We start from the raw sequence: 16,629 nt of genomic DNA, 5'->3' as shown, positions 1-16,629 counted from the left end.
TCATACGCCTTAGGCATATCCTATCCACTTGGGGTAGCTAGGGATAGATAGAGATACGTTAATCAAAGGATAGACATAGCTACGTCAATCAAAGGATAGACATAGCTGCGTCAATCAAAGGATAGACATAGCTACGTCAATCAAAGGATAGACATAGATACGTCAATCAAAGGATATACATAGATACGTCAATCAAAGGATAGACACAGATACGTCAAGCTAGGGATAGATACAGATACGTCAAGCTAGGGATAGACACAAATACGTCAAGCTAGGGATAGACACAGATACATCAAGCTAAGGATAGACACAAATACGTCAAGCTAGGGATAGATACAGATACATCAAGCTAGGGATAGATACAGATACGTCAAGCTAGGGAGTATGTATACCAAGTACCAAGAAACTGGAAGGGTCTCCCCTCAGAATGAAAAAGAAAACCTGTGAATATGGTTGGAAATTCCTTCGCTGGACGTGTTCCTGGCGCGCCCTTGAAGTGACTGGCATACCTGGGTATTAAAAAAAAAGTGCACATATCTGCAAACTCGCAGTCTTTGGCTGCTGTGTCCCAACGTCAAGAAACTGTCGTACTAAAAACAGCAAGGACCCAAGATGGAAAACGGGAAAGTACGTCAATTTCGCCCGTCAAATGCTGTGTTAGGACGGGTGGCAGCGCCATCGCGCGGGAAGCACCAGCAGCCTCACCTTCCCAAGTGAGGCCTTAGGAGTGAAGGAGTGCCATTGTGGTGCACCTGAAGCAGCCCAAGCTGCTGCTGCTGCTGCTGCTGCTGCTGCTGGCTAATGCAATATGTGGCGTTTTGGGGCTTTAGATGAGCAAAATGTGGGGGTGGGGGTGAGGTCAGGTTGAAGAATACACGAGACAGGGGGGATGGTGGAGTGTGGGGCCCGGTGGGGGTGGATGTGGGGTTAGAGGAAGGACAGAGAGATAGAAGAGGACAAGGATGGCACAGAAGGACAAGGTTGGTATGGCAACTGAGGGGATAGGTATTGCCAGATGGTGGCAACAACGACCCTAATTGACCAAGAGGCGGAAAGGGAGTCAAAGAGAAATGAAAGAACGTTGGGAGTGACAAGGGAGAAAAAGAGAACCCTAAATCAACTTTTGCAATGGCATAATAGAGGGTAACACACAAGGAGTTAAGGAAAGAAGGGATTATCCCCTAAAGGAAGAGACAGAGGAGGGAGGGTAGAAGGGTTTAAGTGTTAAGTGATGGAAAAGAAGACCTACGTCCCTCCCCATCCCATCCCTCCCTCCCTCCCTCCTAAGTGAGGAAGCAGGCTAGAGTCGAGAAGCCACAAGAGGCAGTCAGTCTCTCTCCTAACACACTAAGGTACAGTCACGTCCCCTCCTGAACTTAGAAGAATGGTTTGATATGGTCGTGTCAGATACATGGGTGTCAAGTGGCCTTACGTGCGTGTCTTAAGTGAAGTGGCCTGCATAACACTGTTTTCCCCTTAGTTAAGTGTGTTGATTGACGCCTCTTAAGTGCCGCTGGTGATTAACAAGAGCTAACTTGGGTAGACTCGAGTTGAAGTTTGCTATGAGATCACAGATCTAGTTTACATCGAGGTTGCAAGTTTACACTCTCAAGGTGCTAGTTTCTGACTTGATTTGTGGAGGCTCAACCACAAACCGGTTTGGATAGGCACCCCGTACGGGGGGTTGGTGGGGGGGGGGGTATGAAGTTTGCCATGCAGCTTAGCGTGTAGTAATGAGAGTCCCGTGGTCGCATTGCTGAGGGGACGTCGGTTTCTTTAGGTTTTCTACCATTTTCATGGGTTTCTGTTGGTTTCTAGTGTTTTGCATGGGGTTCTGTTGGTTTTCTACCGTTTTCCCATGGGTTTCTGTTGGTTTCTATAGTTTTCCCATGGGTTTCTGTTTGTTTCTACCGTTTTCCATGGGTTTCTGTTGGTTTCTACCGTTTTGCATGGGTTTCTGTTGGTTTCTACCGTTTTGCATGGGTTTCTGTTGGTTTCTACCGTTTTGCACGGGGTTTCTGTTGGTTTCTACCGTTTTGCACGGGGTTTCTGTTGGTTTCTACCGTTTTGCACGGGGTTTCTGTTGGTTTCTACCGTTTTGCACGGGTTTTCTGTTGGTTTCTACCGTTTTGCACGGGTTTTCTGTTGGTTTCCTGTGTTTTTAGTTTATTGCTGGTGTTTTTAAGTGTTTCCTGTGTTTTTTTTCTCGTGAACTGTTGTAGTGTAGGAAGCCTGAAGCATTACTGGTGTACGTGTACTGGTGTAGGTGTACTGGTGTACGTGTACTGGTGTAGGTGTACTGGTGTACGTGTACTGGTGTACGTGTACTGGTGTACGTGTACTGGTGTAGGTGTACTGGTGTACGTGTACTGGTGTAGGTGTACTGGTGTACGTGTACTGGTGTAGGTGTACTGGTGTAGGTGTACTGGTGAAGGTGTACTGGTGTAGGTGTACTGGTGAAGGTGTACTGGTGTACGTGTACTGGTGAAGGTGTACTGGTGTACGTGTACTGGTGTACGTGTACTGGTGTACGTGTACTGGTGTAGGTGTACTGGTGTAGGTGTACTGGTGTAGGTGTACTGGTGAAGGTGTACTGGTGTACGTGTACTGGTGAAGGTGTACTGGTGTACGTGTACTGGTGTAGGTGTACTGGTGTACGTGTACTGGTGTAGGTGTACTGGTGTACGTGTACTGGTGTAGATGTACTGGTGTAGGTGTACTGGTGTAGGTGTACTGGTGTACGTGTACTGGTGTACGTGTACTGGTGTACGTGTACTGGTGTGGGTGTACTGGTGTACGTGTACTGGTGTACGTGTACTGGTGTACGTGTACTGGTGTAGGTGTACTGGTGTAGGAGTACTGGTGTAGGTGTACTGGTGTACGTGTACTGGTGTACGTGTACTGGTGTACGTGTACTGGTGTACGTGTACTGGTGTACGTGTACTGGTGTGGGTGTACTGGTGTACGTGTACTGGTGTGGGTGTACTGGTGTAGGTGTACTGGTGTAGGTGTACTGGTGTAGGTGTACTGGTGTAGGTGTACTGGTGTACGTGTACTGGTGTGGGTGTACTGGTGTACGTGTACTGGTGTGGGTGTACTGGTGTAGGTGTACTGGTGTAGGTGTACTGGTGTGGGTGTACTGGTGTACGTGTACTGGTGTACGTGTACTGGTGTGGGTGTACTGGTGTACGTGTACTGGTGTGGGTGTACTGGTGTAGGTGTACTGGTGTGGGTGTACTGGTGTACGTGTACTGGTGTACGTGTACTGGTGTACGTGTACTGGTGTAGGTGTACTGGTGTAGGTGTACTGGTGTACGTGTACTGGTGTGGGTGTACTGGTGTACGTGTACTGGTGTGGGTGTACTGGTGTAGGTGTACTGGTGTAGGTGTACTGGTGTGGGTGTACTGGTGTACGTGTACTGGTGTACGTGTACTGGTGTACGTGTACTGGTGTACGTGTACTGGTGTAGGTGTACTGGTGTGGGTGTACTGGTGTACGTGTACTGGTGTACGTGTACTGGTGTACGTGTACTGGTGTAGGTGTACTGGTGAAGGTGTACTGGTGTACGTGTACTGGTGTACGTGTACTGGTGTAGGTGTACTGGTGTACGTGTACTGGTGTAGGTGTACTGGTGTACGTGTACTGGTGTACGTGTACTGGTGTAGGTGTACTGGTGTACGTGTACTGGTGTACGTGTACTGGTGTACGTGTACTGGTGTACGTGTACTGGTGTACGTGTACTGGTGTACGTGTACTGGTGTAGGTGTACTGGTGTACGTGTACTGGTGTGGGTGTACTGGTGTACGTGTACTGGTGTGGGTGTACTGGTGTAGGTGTACTGGTGTAGGTGTACTGGTGTAGGTGTACTGGTGTAGGTGTACTGGCGGAGGTGTACTGGTGTAGGTGTACTGGTGTACGTGTACTGGTGTACGTGTACTGGTGTACGTGTACTGGTGTAGGTGTACTGGTGTACGTGTACTGGTGTACGTGTACTGGTGTACGTGTACTGGTGTACGTGTACTGGTGTACGTGTACTGGTGTACGTGTACTGGTGTACGTGTACTGGTGTACGTGTACTGGTTGGTGTGCAGGCCAAATTGCAGTTGTGTTTGCATTGTTTGTGTTGGTACTGGGATGTGTATGTGAGTGTATGTGTTATGGTGTTGTCTGGTGCGGGTGTGGGTGGTGTGGTGTGTGGGGGGGAGGGGGGGATGTTAAGGTGTAACAAGTGTGGCTTCAGATGTAACAAGGTGTAACTGGTGTAGGTGTAACAGGTGGTGTAGGTGTAACTGGTGTAAAAGGTGTAACAAGGTGTGGCTTCAGATGCAACAGGTGTAACAAGTGTGGTGTCGACAGATGTCTCCTTTGGGAAGCTCTTGCATCTGCTAGCAGTAATTGAGAGAGAGAGAGAGAGAGAGAGAGAGAGAGAGAGAGAGAGAGAGAGAGAGAGAGAGAGAGAGAGAGAGAGAGAGAGAGAGAGTGAGTCAGGTGTGTTTTATTAAATATACTCAATATAGACATTTTTATATATTTTAAAGTGTAATTATTCACACATCAATATTGGTAGTTTTTTTATATAAAACACAAGCGGCTTTCTTTGAAACTTTGAGGCACTTTCACTATCATGTGTTCTTTTTAGTGTTGGGAATGTTGTTTGTAGGAAAAGTACTGTATATATTGTCAATATTTATGCAGCACATGTTTTCTCTAGATATACAACATACTGTATGTGGTGTATTTTCTCCACGTACACAGAACCGTTGTCAGCAGTATATGTGTGGGAGCATGTAGGAACGGTCTACCATATACAACCTGCCACATCCAGTTACGACTAATTGAACTGACCAACTTTGGAGCTGGATTGATAATATTAAGCAAATGCGGGTTGCAGTGGTACAAACAATGTAGAGTATTCAGGCGATGGACCATCAATCGTCCTCTGATTAACATAATACTCAACTGTAGAGAATACCTTTGTGAGCTCCGGTGTGAGTATGAGTGGTCAGGTGCAGTCTTGCAGCTGGGAGGTCTGCGGCAGCGACTCCTGGCTCCAGCATCCCACTCTCTTAACTCGGCCAGTTTCAACCTCGAACATCTTCAAGAACTGCGGCTCAGAGGCCAGGAAGTCAATCACTTCGAAGGGCAAATTTGCGTCGTCAAGTGGGAGTCCGGCGGTGTCCGGGCCCCTGTGGGACAAGGCCCGGAAGACCCTGATGACGACGACCAGCGTCAAAAGCAAGTGTGGCGCCAAATGTCGTCATGGAGGCCGTTGGCGCGCCGCATCTTCCAGCATGTCCAACAGCCCGACCAACAGCCCTCCAAACAGCCCCCCGCGGGTCCGGCACCTGAATGAATCTTCTAACAGTCTCAATACTTTGCCTACCAGTCAACCCGTCGAGATTCCAAAGGTCAAGCAGAGATCAAATTCATTAACCTGTCAGGGCTCCATCTACTCCAGCGGTCCGCCGTCACGCCATGCCATGTGTCTGCTTAGCAATAGCATAAACACTATACACAGGAAGCCTTCCTCGAGACCAATTAGTCGCCGCGGAAGCAGTGTGGCCTCCCCGTCACATAACCTCACACAATCCTCAGACAGCTCCTTGCGTCGAAGAAACAGTCTAGTGTATCACTCGGGCAGCTCAGGAAGCGGCGAGTCCTTGAGTCCACCCCCGCTTATCTCACAAGACTCTGAGATGAAGGAAGATGACAACACTGATACCACCTCCGAGCAAGAATACCAGGGTAGTAAGAGTGGCAAAAACAGGAGCAGTCTTTGCAACAGTCATAGCCCTGAGAGCGGTAGTCCAGAACTTAGCAACAGAAGCAGCTCACAAAACGGTATCCGTAATGGACGGAGCAACAGTAATAGAGCCAGCCCACAACTTAACGGCACTTGCAACAGCATCAACCCATGGTTTGGTGGAAGTTGCAACAACATCAGTAGCGGCAGCCGACGAAACAGTGGCAACAGGCCACGGCAAAGTAGCAGTTACAACAACATCAGCAGCAGCATCAATCCACAGCTCGGTAGCAGTTGCAGCGATATCCGTAACATCAATCCACAGCTTGGTAGCAGTTGCAGCGATATCAGCAGCATCAATCCACAGCTTGGTAGCAGTTGCAGCGATATCAGCAGCATCAATCCACAGCTTGGTAGCAGTTGCAGCGATATCAGCAGCATCAATCCACAGCTCGGTAGCAGTTGCAGCGACATCTGTAGCATCAACCCACAGCTCGGTAGCAGTTGCAGCGACATCAGCAGTATCAATCCACAGCTCGGTAGCAGTTGCAGCGACATCAGCAGTATCAATCCACAGCTCGGTAGCAGTTGCAGCGACATCTGTAGCATCAATCCACAGCTCGGTAGCAGTTGCAGCGACATCAGCAGCATCAATCCACAGCTCGGTAGCAGTTGCAGTGACATCAGCAGCATCAATCCACAGCTCGGTAGCAGTTGCAGTGACATCAGCAGCATCAATCCACAACTCGGTACCAGTTGCAGTGACATCAGCAGCATCAATCCACAGCTCGGTAGCAGTTACAGCGACATCAGCAGCATCAATCCACAGCTCGGTAGCAGTTGCAGTGACATCCGTAGCATCAATCCACAGCTTGGTAGCAGTTGCAGCGACATCTGTAGCATCAATCCACAGCTCGGAAACAGTTGCAGCGACATCAGCAACATCAACCCACAGCTCAGTAGCAGTTGCAGCGACATCAGTGGCCCACGGCATTGGGGCAGTTGCATCAACATCAGCGGCCCACGCCACAGTCAAAACAATAAGATTAGCAGACGTTCACGGAGCAGTAGCACCGTCAGCCTGAATGTCATAGACTCGTCTTGCGGCGTCACGTATAAAGAACGAGTCAGCACCCGAGGAAACCTACAACGTAGCAGCAAGAATTCTGTCGGTCTTAACTCAAGGAGCAGTAGCACCACCAGCTTGAATGTGACTGAGGCCGCACACGACATACTGTCCAAAGGAAATGGCAGCATCAGTAGCGGCAGCCCATGGCAACGTAGCATCAGTGGCATCAGGAGTGGCAAAAGGAGCAGCAGTACTACCACTCTGAATACAACTGATGAAACACATGGCACTCGGTCGAAAGGAAATGGCAGCATCAGCAGAGGCAACCCTCGGCAAAGTAGCATCAGTAGCATCAACAGGGACAAAAGGAGCAGTAGCACCACCAACCTGACTGTGCCTGGCACCGCACGGGACGTTCTGTCCAAGGACAAAGGCAGCAACAGAAGAGCCAGTCCACGGCACAATAGTACTACTATAAAAAACAGCCCACGGTACAGTAGCAATAGTAGTCTCAATAGTATCTCGAGGAGCAGTAGCATAACCAACCTGAATGGTACTAATGTCCCACACGATGGTCTGTACAAAGGAAAAGGTGACAGCGGCCAAAATGTGGTACACAAGCGCCGAAGAGCTACCAGCATCGAGGAGAAGGATTTAACATTAGTCGCCGGAGGTACCTCTGATGATGCCAGGAAAGCCAAGGGCTCTGGCGGGAAACTGGATATGCTGAACTGCGACCAGGCTCAGCTGGTAGGCACAGACAAGATAAAAGCCGCAGCTCTTAGCAGTAGCAGCAACGCGGACACAGAAAAAACTGCTTCTGCCACTAGCATTATGACAGATGAAGGCAAAAAGACTCCTACCAGTGGCGGCAGTGCAGATGCAAAGAAAGCAACTCATGTTAGCAGTTGCAGTGAAGACACAGTGGAAAGGGTTCCTACCAGTAAGAGCAGTGCAGACCTTGGGAAAACAGATACTGTTAGTGGCAGTAACGCAAAAGTGGGGAAAACAGCTTCTGCTACTAGTGGTTGTATAGAGACGAAAAAAGTGGCTCCTGTTAGTGGCACCATTGCAAATGAAAAGAAAGTGATAGCTGGTAATCGAGACAATGCAGCTGTGGTACCACAATGCAGTGTCAACAAGCTTAAAGGCACCACAGAGAATAATAACAGGCTGAAGAATCGCACTGACACTGGGAAAAAATCAAAGGATTATCCAGATAATGACAAGAAGACAAGGAACTTGTACAATACAGTTAAGAAGGTCACGCTCGCCTCAGATGGCGCAAAGAAGTTGAAAAGCTTAGTGAATAATGCAAAAAAGTCAAAGAGCTTGTTGGATGTAAACCAAGAGCCAAAGGCATTATCTGATGGTGTGAAGAAGCCGAAGTCCTTATCAAGTGGTTTAAAGAAGCCAAAGAATTCACCAAATGTTTCAAGGAAGCCACAGAGCTCGTCAGACAACACAAAGAAACCACAAGGCGACATGAAGCCACATATTTCACCTGAAGTCATGAAACCAAAGAGTTCACCGAATCCCGCGAAGAATCCTCAGAGCTCTGCAAATGACTTTAAGAAGTCAAAGAACTTGAGTGATATGAAAGCCAAGAGCTTGCCCGAGGACATGCAGAAGCTGAAAAGTGTAGCGAAAATGATCTCTAATGTCAGGAGTTCCTGTAGTATGTCTGATGTAACCAAACTTGACCAGACACCTTTCAGCAAGGTACAGAAGTTGAATGCAGCGTGTGACAAGCCCATGCAGGTGCAGAACGGCAGCAGCGTCAGTGCAGACAACCTGGAGAATGCTGTACGTAGTAGAGCAGACAGCTTTACTGCCGAGGCTGCAAAGGAAGGAGGAGGCAAATTAATGACAGACATCACCAAGGAATTGACTGCAGCCAGTGGAAATGAAATAAAGGGTAATGACTCGGATATGATTGCAACGTTGAGCATGCCAGTTGATAGAAACACATTAATTACACATGCTAACGAAGCTGCAGCATTGAAAGGCATTGAGGAAGGGTTAGTTTCAACGACAGTCACTGAAGAAGACCCAGTTGCATTGACAGTTGCTAAAGGAGTGCCAGTTGTATTAACAGTTGCTGAAGAAGGGCCCATTGTGCCGACAGTCGCTGATGCAGGACTAGTTGAACTGACCATCACTGAAGAAGGGCCGGTTGTACCAACAGTCACTGACGAATGGCTGATTGCCCCAACAGTCACCGAAGAAGGACCGGTTGCACCAACAGTCACAGACGAATGGCTAATTGCCCCAACAGTCACCGAAGAAGGGCCGGTTGCACCAACAGTCACAGACGAATGGCTGATTGCCCCAACAGTCACCGAAGAAGGGCCGGTTGCACCAACCGTCACAGACGAATGGCTGATTGCCCCAACAGTCACCGAAGAAGGGCCGGTTGCACCAACAGTCACTGATGAATGGCTGATTGCCCCAACAGTCACCGAAGAAGGACCGGTTGCACCAACAGTCACAGACGAATGGCTAATTGCCCCACCAGTCATTGAAGAGAAGCCAGTTGAACTGACCATCACTGAAGAAAAGTCAGTGACACAGACAGCAGCCAGTGAAGAAAGGTCACCCACACCAGCAGATACAGAGGTAAGGCTAGTGGACATACATGCAGCAGACAAAGAGGAAGTCCTGGTGATATTGGAAGACACAGAAACCCAAGCAACAATCAACGAAGATGAACCAGACATGTCAATGATAAACAATTTAAATATACTACCTTTATGCACATCAGATATGCAAGAGACCTGCAAAACAGAGTTGCTCATACCTTTTACAGAAAACATACCAGCGAAAGACAGTGTGGAGATGCCAATGACATGTTCAGCAGACCCGTCAACAACGAACAATGAAGAGATGCTCATAATATTGGCACAAGACATGCCTGGGATAAACTGTGTAGAGATGCTGGGGACATGCAAAACAGATGTGCCACAAGTGAGCCAAGATGAGATGTTCGGAATCTTTGCAACGGAGACGTTAGTGACAAGTGGTGAAGAAATACTAGCGAAAGGTATGGAAGACACTCCAATAGCGAGCACTGAAGAGCTGCTTATGTCTTTTACACCAGACTTGCCATTAGTAGGTAACGAAGAAAGTCTGGATACTTTTGTAGCAGACTTTTCATCAGTAAGTAATGAAGAGATGATGAATACTGTTGTAGCAGACTTGCCATCAATAACCAATGAAGAGATGATGAATACTGTTGTAGCAGACTTGCCATCAGTAACCAATAAAGAGATGATGAATACTGTTGTAGCAGACTTGCCATCAGTAACCAATGAAGAGATGATGAATACTGTTGTAGCAGACTTGCCATCAGTAAGCAATAAAGAGATGATGAATACTTTTGTAGCAGACTTGCCATCAGTAACCAATGAAGAGATGATGAATACTGTTGTAGCAGACTTGCCATCAGTAACCAATGAAGAGATGTTGAATACTCTTGTAGCAGACTTGCCATCAGTAAACAATGAAGAGATGATGAATACTTTTGTAGAAGACTTGCCATCGGTAAGTAATGAAGAGATGTTGAATACTTTTGTAGCAGACTTACCATCAGTAACCAATGAAGAGATGATGAATACTTTTGTAGAAGACATGCTGGATACTTTTGACGAAGACATGCCAACAGTCTGCAATGAAGATACGCTGAAGGCAGAAGAATTTATGTCCATGACAGAAGCCACAAACAGCGATGCAGAGAGCTGCCTGTGGGAAGATTTTCACCGGGAACTTGATTCACCTAATTTGTCCGCCGACCACCAGAGACCAGCTAACAGCAATGACTATGATTACAATATGTCTAAGGACTTCTTGGTGAGCAGTCGCTGGCATGGTTGTGAAGATGACCAGCACAGGAACTTCGACACAGATACCTGTAGCAGAGATTCTTCCTCCTTCAAGAATATGGGCAACTTTAGTAGCAGATGCAGCAGCATTTGTAGTGACAGGAGTGAGAGCAGCAGAAGCAGCAGCAGAAGCGGCAGCAGCAACAGCAGGGGTAGAAATAGAAACAACGAGAAAGCGACGGGGCGATATGATGATTTGCTCATAAAGCATTCTGGAAGCTTTGAGGCAGATTATGGTCGTCATGAAAAGGTGATGGATGAAGGTCCTTTGAGTAGCAGTGTAGGGGAGGACTTCCTAGGAAGCCTCATGGGCAACTCCGACCGGCAGCGCGGAGAAGACTTAACTGAATGTCTGAGGAGAGAGAAGACGAAGCATGGGAGTCTCACAAACATTCACGACAGCTCCAGACATAGATGGCGAAAAATGAAGTATGCTTATAATGCCAGTAAAAGCCTGTGCAACATTCACGACAGTATGTCCCGTAGCATTAGCAACCTCAACACTGCTCATTATAACTTGACAGGGAGTACTAATAGACTAAATGCCACCGACAACATCCAGGAAAAGCTGGACAGTGTGCGAAACAAGTACAGTGGCAGAAGAAGTACTTCGTGCCTCAATCTGGACAGGATGACGGCCTGGAACAGCACCACAAAACATAACGGCGGGTGGGATAATGTCAAACAAAACTTGGCTAAGAAGGACATGGGGTGGAACCCCAAACGAGATGTTGGGGAGCCATACGAAGGAGAGCGCCACTTACCAGAGAAGATCAAGACGGGAATGCAGGGATGGGATAAACTCCGATGTAAGATGCTGGAGAAGAAAAGACAAAATGGAATGGAGAAGGGTGAGATTTTCAAACAAGGAGGGGGAGAAGAGGAGAGTGAATGGTTAAACACACGAGAGGACTCCGGGAAGGGCTGCATGATAAAGGCTGCAAACACCTTGCAGCATCACCCTCCCCGGTTCAGCGAGATCTTCAGTGTAGGTAAAGAAGTCCAAAAAGCCCATGAACAGATGGTAAGTATGCCCGCAGATACTGACAATGGTAAAAGGAAGAAATCAAAGAAGAAGAAATTGAAAGGAAAAGGAACGTCAAAAGATAATAAAGACCATAAAAATGGCTCCAACAAAATAAAATGGAAGTATGTTAAGCCTTTGTCGACCTCATGTTCAATTAGCATGGATAACTATGGCATGGAGCTGGTGAAAAATGTTGAGGAATCACTCCACAGTGATGTGGAGGAGAAACGCAGCCAGGAGAGCGGGATTGGAAGTAGTTTCGATGAAGATGACAGCAGTTCTGATTCCAGGTCATCTTCCTCCGGTCCACCCTCACCTTCCACCCCACACAAGGTGTTCGAAGCCATCACACACTACTTGCGGTCAGTCGACCTGGTGGAGAGCGAGGAGGATGTGGACAACTTCAGTCGGGAGGCAGAAATCTTCGACCCCGAAGAGCTGATGCTTCTCACGGATAACGAGGACACACTGAGCTGGATGGATATAATCGTGTCCACCAAGGGATGTTCAGACGGCAGAAAACGCAGTGGATGTTCAGAGGATGACATTGACAACTTGAAGTTGGATTTCTTGACAGGTAAAAACAATGATATAAAAGACGAGAAGGTAGCCCAGACACTCGGTCAACTGCTGGGCAATAACTTCCCAGATTTGGGATGTTCTCCTGTCGACGCCAGCACATGTAGCTCCTCTAAACTTCAGGCTGAACATTCTGCTCGATGTGAAGAAACTGATGTTAGTTATGAAGTGGATCCGATTCTGGCTCCTGCACAGCCACACGTGCATGGTCCAGCTCTTCAGAATGCAGAAACAATCCTTCAACAGGATAATTTGGTCATTGGTGGTGACAAGGATGTTGCAGTGATAGATGACAATATTGAGGGTAAAAGCGAGAACACATCTGCACAGTTGGACAGTGACCCATCACCCGTCACATCTGATAGCATAAACGATGCTGCCACAACAGAAGACACAGACACAAGTGGTGCCCGTGGTCGTAGTCTGACCAAGGAAGGCCCTCAACCAAAGGAATCCGGCACGTCAGGGGAGCGAAGCGTCAGCTGCAGTAAAAACATTCGGACTTTCCTGTTGTCCCAACCATGTGCCCATTCCCACAAGGAAGGCGTCACCCACCCGGGGTGCTCGGACAAGCATGTGCTGGATGTCACCGCTGTTGAGGAACCTGAGTGCCAGAGTGACTGCTCCGTGAAAAAGAAGAAATCTCGCAAGTCTTCGAAAAAGAAGGCGTTGAGGCGCGCTGCAGAGGCACGCCGCCAGCAGCGCCAGCAGACCGCAGCTCCAACCTTCTGGTCAAGACTGGTAGGCTGAAACACCTGTGTTCTCCCTTCCCTCTCTGGCTACTGTAGTAGTTGATCAGGGAGACTAGTGCCTCTTCTCTGCAGCTGCTGTAGTTTTGGTTGGATTGGGTAGTGCCCCTCCCGTTGACTACTGTAGTTTTGGTTGGATTGGGTAGTGCCCCTCCCGTTGACTACTGTAGTTTTTGGTTGGATTGGGTAGTGCCCTTCCCGTTGACTACTGTAGTTTTGGTTGGATTGGGTAGTGCCCCTCCCGTTGACTACTGTAGTTTTTGGTTGGATTGGGTAGTGCCCCTCCCGTTGACTACTGTAGTTTTGGGTTGGATTAGGTAGTGCCCCTCCCGTTGACTACTGTAGTTTTGGGTTGGATTAGGTAGTGCCCCTCCCGTTGACTACTGTAGTTTTTGATCTGGGAAGGTACACGAAGGTACACCTGCTTCAGTAGCAGTGTTGATCACGAGTGTTGACTCTGTATATTGACCGTTCACAACCGTCCATAGTCATCCATCATCACCCAGTTAATAGTTCGCTCCTAACAACCTGCCAGAAGACCAAGTACTTGACTACTGTCTTCAGGTAAAAGACTGATTATCATGATCCTGGAAGTCATTTAGGTTTCCCAGTAATATATTCTGATATATGGAATAATTCCCTTTCTCCTTGTTATTGTGAATATAAGAAATGTATATATTTTTACAGCTGTGTTCTCCCCTTCTCCTTTCCTCTCCTCTCAAGTTTATCCATTTGTTTCCTTTCCTGTCTCTTGTTCTTTTTCTCTTCTTCTCTTCCCAATTTTCAGTCTTTAGCTCATCTGTCATAAGAGTAAGTAAAATATTAGTTAACCTGCAAGTTATTCTTTTTGTACAGTACCTTTCTCTCTCTCTCTCTCTCTCTCTCTCTCTCTCTCTCTCTCTCTCTCTCTCTCTCTCTCTCTCTCTCTCTCTCTCTCTCTCTCTCTCTCCCTCCCTCCCTCCCTCCCTCCCTCCCTCCCCTCCCCCCCCCTCCTCCCAGTGGGCAAAAGATGTTCACGTAACATTCAACATTATCGACATTGAATCAATGTTATCAATGTTGAGTCAACATTATCAACATTAATTCAGTTTATAATAGTAATTAAATTTTTTTAACACACTATGGACAATGAAAGCCACATTTCATACTTCATAGGAGTTGCTGGTATTCAGAATAGGAGAGAATCCTTCATAAAAAAGTAGAACGGGGTCGACCCCAACCATCCTATGACACTCCCCATACTATGACATGTCATCATGCAAAGTTCCGTGAGGCTAGCCATAAGCATCTGGCCCTAGATAGACATTTTAGTTTATAGATATAGATATTGAGTTGCATTCTTATTAGTTTTCATTTGGTCAGTTATCTTGGAAAAGGTACAGTCAGAGGGTAGCTGCTGTGTCTGAATGTCTCGTGTTATAAACAACCTGTTTTTAGGCGAGGCTCGTTAAAGCTGCGGTCATCCCTCCCAAGATGCATTGATCAATTTTAACTTACTGTGTATTAAAAATAGGTTTGTTCTCATTTATATGTTAATATTTTTATATATTAACATATAAATGTTAAATATTTTTAATAAATATTTATTAAATATAAATTTAATATTTTTATATATTAAAAGTTCTGTACATAGGCATAGTTTAGGTGTTTAGGTTCTGCTGGTGATTATTTTTGTTATAACTCTTCAACCACCTTGAAGTTAACTTTCTGTCATTAAATAATTTTGAAAAATATAATGTACTTACGAAAAAATTCTGGGCCTATATGCTCAAGCTTGTTGACGAGACCACACACTAGAAGGTGAAATTGAATTGAAATTGAAATTGAAATAAGTTTATTGAGGTAAAATACCCACAAAGGGATGAGGTAGCTCAAGCTGTTCTCACCCCGTTCAGTACATCGTGTTAATACATGCATAGACACACATCACAAACAATAGAAGGTGAAGGGACGACGACGTTTCGGTCCATCCTGGACCATTCTCAAGTCGATGAACATACTTTATTTACTGAACATACTTTACATACACGTTATTGTGACTCATCGCCTGTATATGCACACGCTTCTTGAAACAAGCAATATTGTGTGTGAAAAATACTGTCTTTAACCGGTTATCTTATTGGCGTGTGTGTGTGTGTGTGGGGGGGGGGGGTGGTTTACCTACCTGCTTTTCCCAGTAATTCAATTTACCGAATATGAGTCTATGTTCTAGAAAGAAAAATATAATCCTGGCCCCACACGGCCTGTCCCCCGTGACAGCCTTGAAGAGCTGTTAAAAGTCTTCAGTATTATACTAATCTCGTGAAGCCATTCACATGTCAGGCAACCCTTAGGCAGGCGGAGAGGCAGGTGCCAGGAGCCCTGACCTTCCCTGACCTTTATGGAGATGCTTAACTCTGGTGGGGGGAAAGTGCCAAGCCATTACGACTATATATCACTTGGAAGGGGGTCAGGATATACACGGGAGACATCTCCCATCACGCAGGGTGCAGTCGCACCTCCACAGATCTCCACAGATGGCTCAAAAGGGCCACCACTTACGGGCTATTCATGCCCGTGCCACCTTTTGGGTGGCTTAATCTTCATCAATCTTCATCAATCGTCAGGATATAAGGATTTGGGATGGGACGGGGGAAAGGAATGGTGCCCCAACCACTTATGGACGGGTTGGGGATTGAACGCCCCGACCTGCATGAAGCCAGACCGTCGCTCTACCGTCCAGCCCAAGTGGTTGGGCACTTAAGTGAATAAGGCTTAAGATATTAGTAAATAATTATCAAAAGAAGGCACCAAGTCGGGGAGACTAATTATCACCAAGGCTAAGATATAACCCGGCCGGATATATAGGCATATAGGCGGGGTATATAGAAATATAGGCCGGATGTATAGGCATATAGGCCGGATATATAGGCATATAGGCCGGATATATAGGCATATAGCCCGGATATATAGGCATATAGCCCGGATATATAGGCATATAGCCCGGATATATAGGCACATAGGCCGGATATATAGCCATATAGGCCGGATATATAGCCATATAGGCCGGATATATAGCCATATAGGCCGGATATATATAGGCATATAGGCCGGATATATAGGCATATAGGCCGGATATATAGGCATATAGGCCGGATTTAAGAATCGGACGCTTAAGAATCTTGGTAGGCTGGTGTACTTACGCCTTCAACAAGTCAAAATAACGCGGCGGAAATGTTGGCACCCATCCCATTAAATCTGGAAATCAAACAGCTGACGACCGTCTCAAGTCATGACAGGACTTAATAACGGTCCGGAGAGAATCGACGAAACTGCGCTACATCTTTCATATTCAGGGGCCAGATTCACGAAAGCAGTTACGCAAGTACTTACGAACGTGTACATCTTTCCTCAATCTTTGACGGCTTTGTTTACATTTATTAAAAAGCATGAAAACTTGCCAATCAACTGTTGTTATTGTTATAAACAGCCTCCTGGTGCTTCGGAGCTCATTAACTGTTTAATAATTGTAAACAAAGCCGCCAAAGATTGAGAAAAGATGTACAGGTTCGTAAGTGTTTGCGTAACTGCTTCGGAAATC

At 46.7% G+C, this 16,629-nt stretch overlaps 1 protein-coding gene across 21 annotated transcripts in view; it reads left to right on the top strand.

Annotated features, from left to right (window-relative positions):
* Spn (Spinophilin) overlaps nt 1-16,629 on the top strand; it is a 135,652-nt gene that overhangs the window by 50,663 nt on the left and 68,360 nt on the right. For 3 of the 21 annotated variants that reach the window (XM_069309605.1, XM_069309609.1, XM_069309606.1), the window contains exon 1: nt 4,747-13,041. The exons of 2 other annotated variants lie outside the window; for them this stretch is intronic. In XM_069309605.1, the coding sequence (XP_069165706.1) occupies nt 4,996-13,041 (8,046 nt within the window). In that variant the 5' untranslated portion in view covers nt 4,747-4,995. Of the gene's footprint in view, nt 1-4,440; nt 13,042-16,629 lie in introns of those variants that run through there. 16 more of the 21 variants (XR_011223776.1, XR_011223777.1, XR_011223778.1 and 13 more) reach the window with 13 other exon arrangements.

This window comes from Procambarus clarkii, chromosome 65 (genome assembly GCF_040958095.1).
Source record: "Procambarus clarkii isolate CNS0578487 chromosome 65, FALCON_Pclarkii_2.0, whole genome shotgun sequence".
Classification (NCBI taxonomy): Eukaryota; Metazoa; Arthropoda; class Malacostraca; order Decapoda; family Cambaridae; genus Procambarus; species Procambarus clarkii.
The sequence above is the reverse complement of the archived record's forward strand: the minus strand, read 5'-3'. Positions and strand labels throughout refer to the sequence as shown.